General features: G+C 60.2%; 1 protein-coding gene across 1 annotated transcript in view; it reads left to right on the top strand.

Moving 5' to 3' along the window:
• Positions 1–64: 64 nt before the first annotated feature.
• The window catches only part of BCAR1 (breast cancer anti-estrogen resistance 1), a gene marked incomplete at both ends in the record, with an annotated part of 3,285 nt that continues 2,944 nt past the window's right edge, over positions 65–405 (top strand). Inside the window, 2 exons of the mRNA XM_010141660.1 lie at positions 65–169; positions 252–356. Of these exons, the coding sequence (XP_010139962.1) occupies positions 65–169; positions 252–356 (210 nt within the window). The remainder of the gene's footprint in view (positions 170–251; positions 357–405) is intronic.

Below are 405 nucleotides of genomic sequence, written 5' to 3'. Positions count from 1 at the left end.
TTCCTGGGAGGAGGTGGGTGCCCACACCATCCCTGACATACCATCCTGTGTCCCCCTGCTCCAGGTCTATGATACCCCCCCCATGGCAGTGAAGGGTCCCAACGGGCAGGACCCAGGGCAGGAGATCTACGACGTGCCCCCCAGCGTGGAGAAGAACCTGCACCAAACTGTAAGTGCTGCTGAGAAGTTCCTGGGAGGAGGTGGGTGCCCACACCATCCCTGACATACCATCCTGTGTCCCCCTGCTCCAGGTCTATGATACCCCCCCCATGGCAGTGAAGGGTCCCAACGGGCAGGACCCAGGGCAGGAGATCTACGACGTGCCCCCCAGCGTGGAGAAGAACCTGCACCAAACTGTAAGTGCTGCTGAGAAGCTCCCAGCTTCTCCATGTAAGAGACGCAAGT

The sequence above is a fragment of the Buceros rhinoceros genome, unplaced genomic scaffold, assembly GCF_000710305.1.
Source record: "Buceros rhinoceros silvestris isolate BGI_N320 unplaced genomic scaffold, ASM71030v1 scaffold32388, whole genome shotgun sequence".
In the NCBI taxonomy this organism is placed as follows: domain Eukaryota; kingdom Metazoa; phylum Chordata; class Aves; order Bucerotiformes; family Bucerotidae; genus Buceros; species Buceros rhinoceros.
The sequence above is the reverse complement of the archived record's forward strand: the minus strand, read 5'-3'. Positions and strand labels throughout refer to the sequence as shown.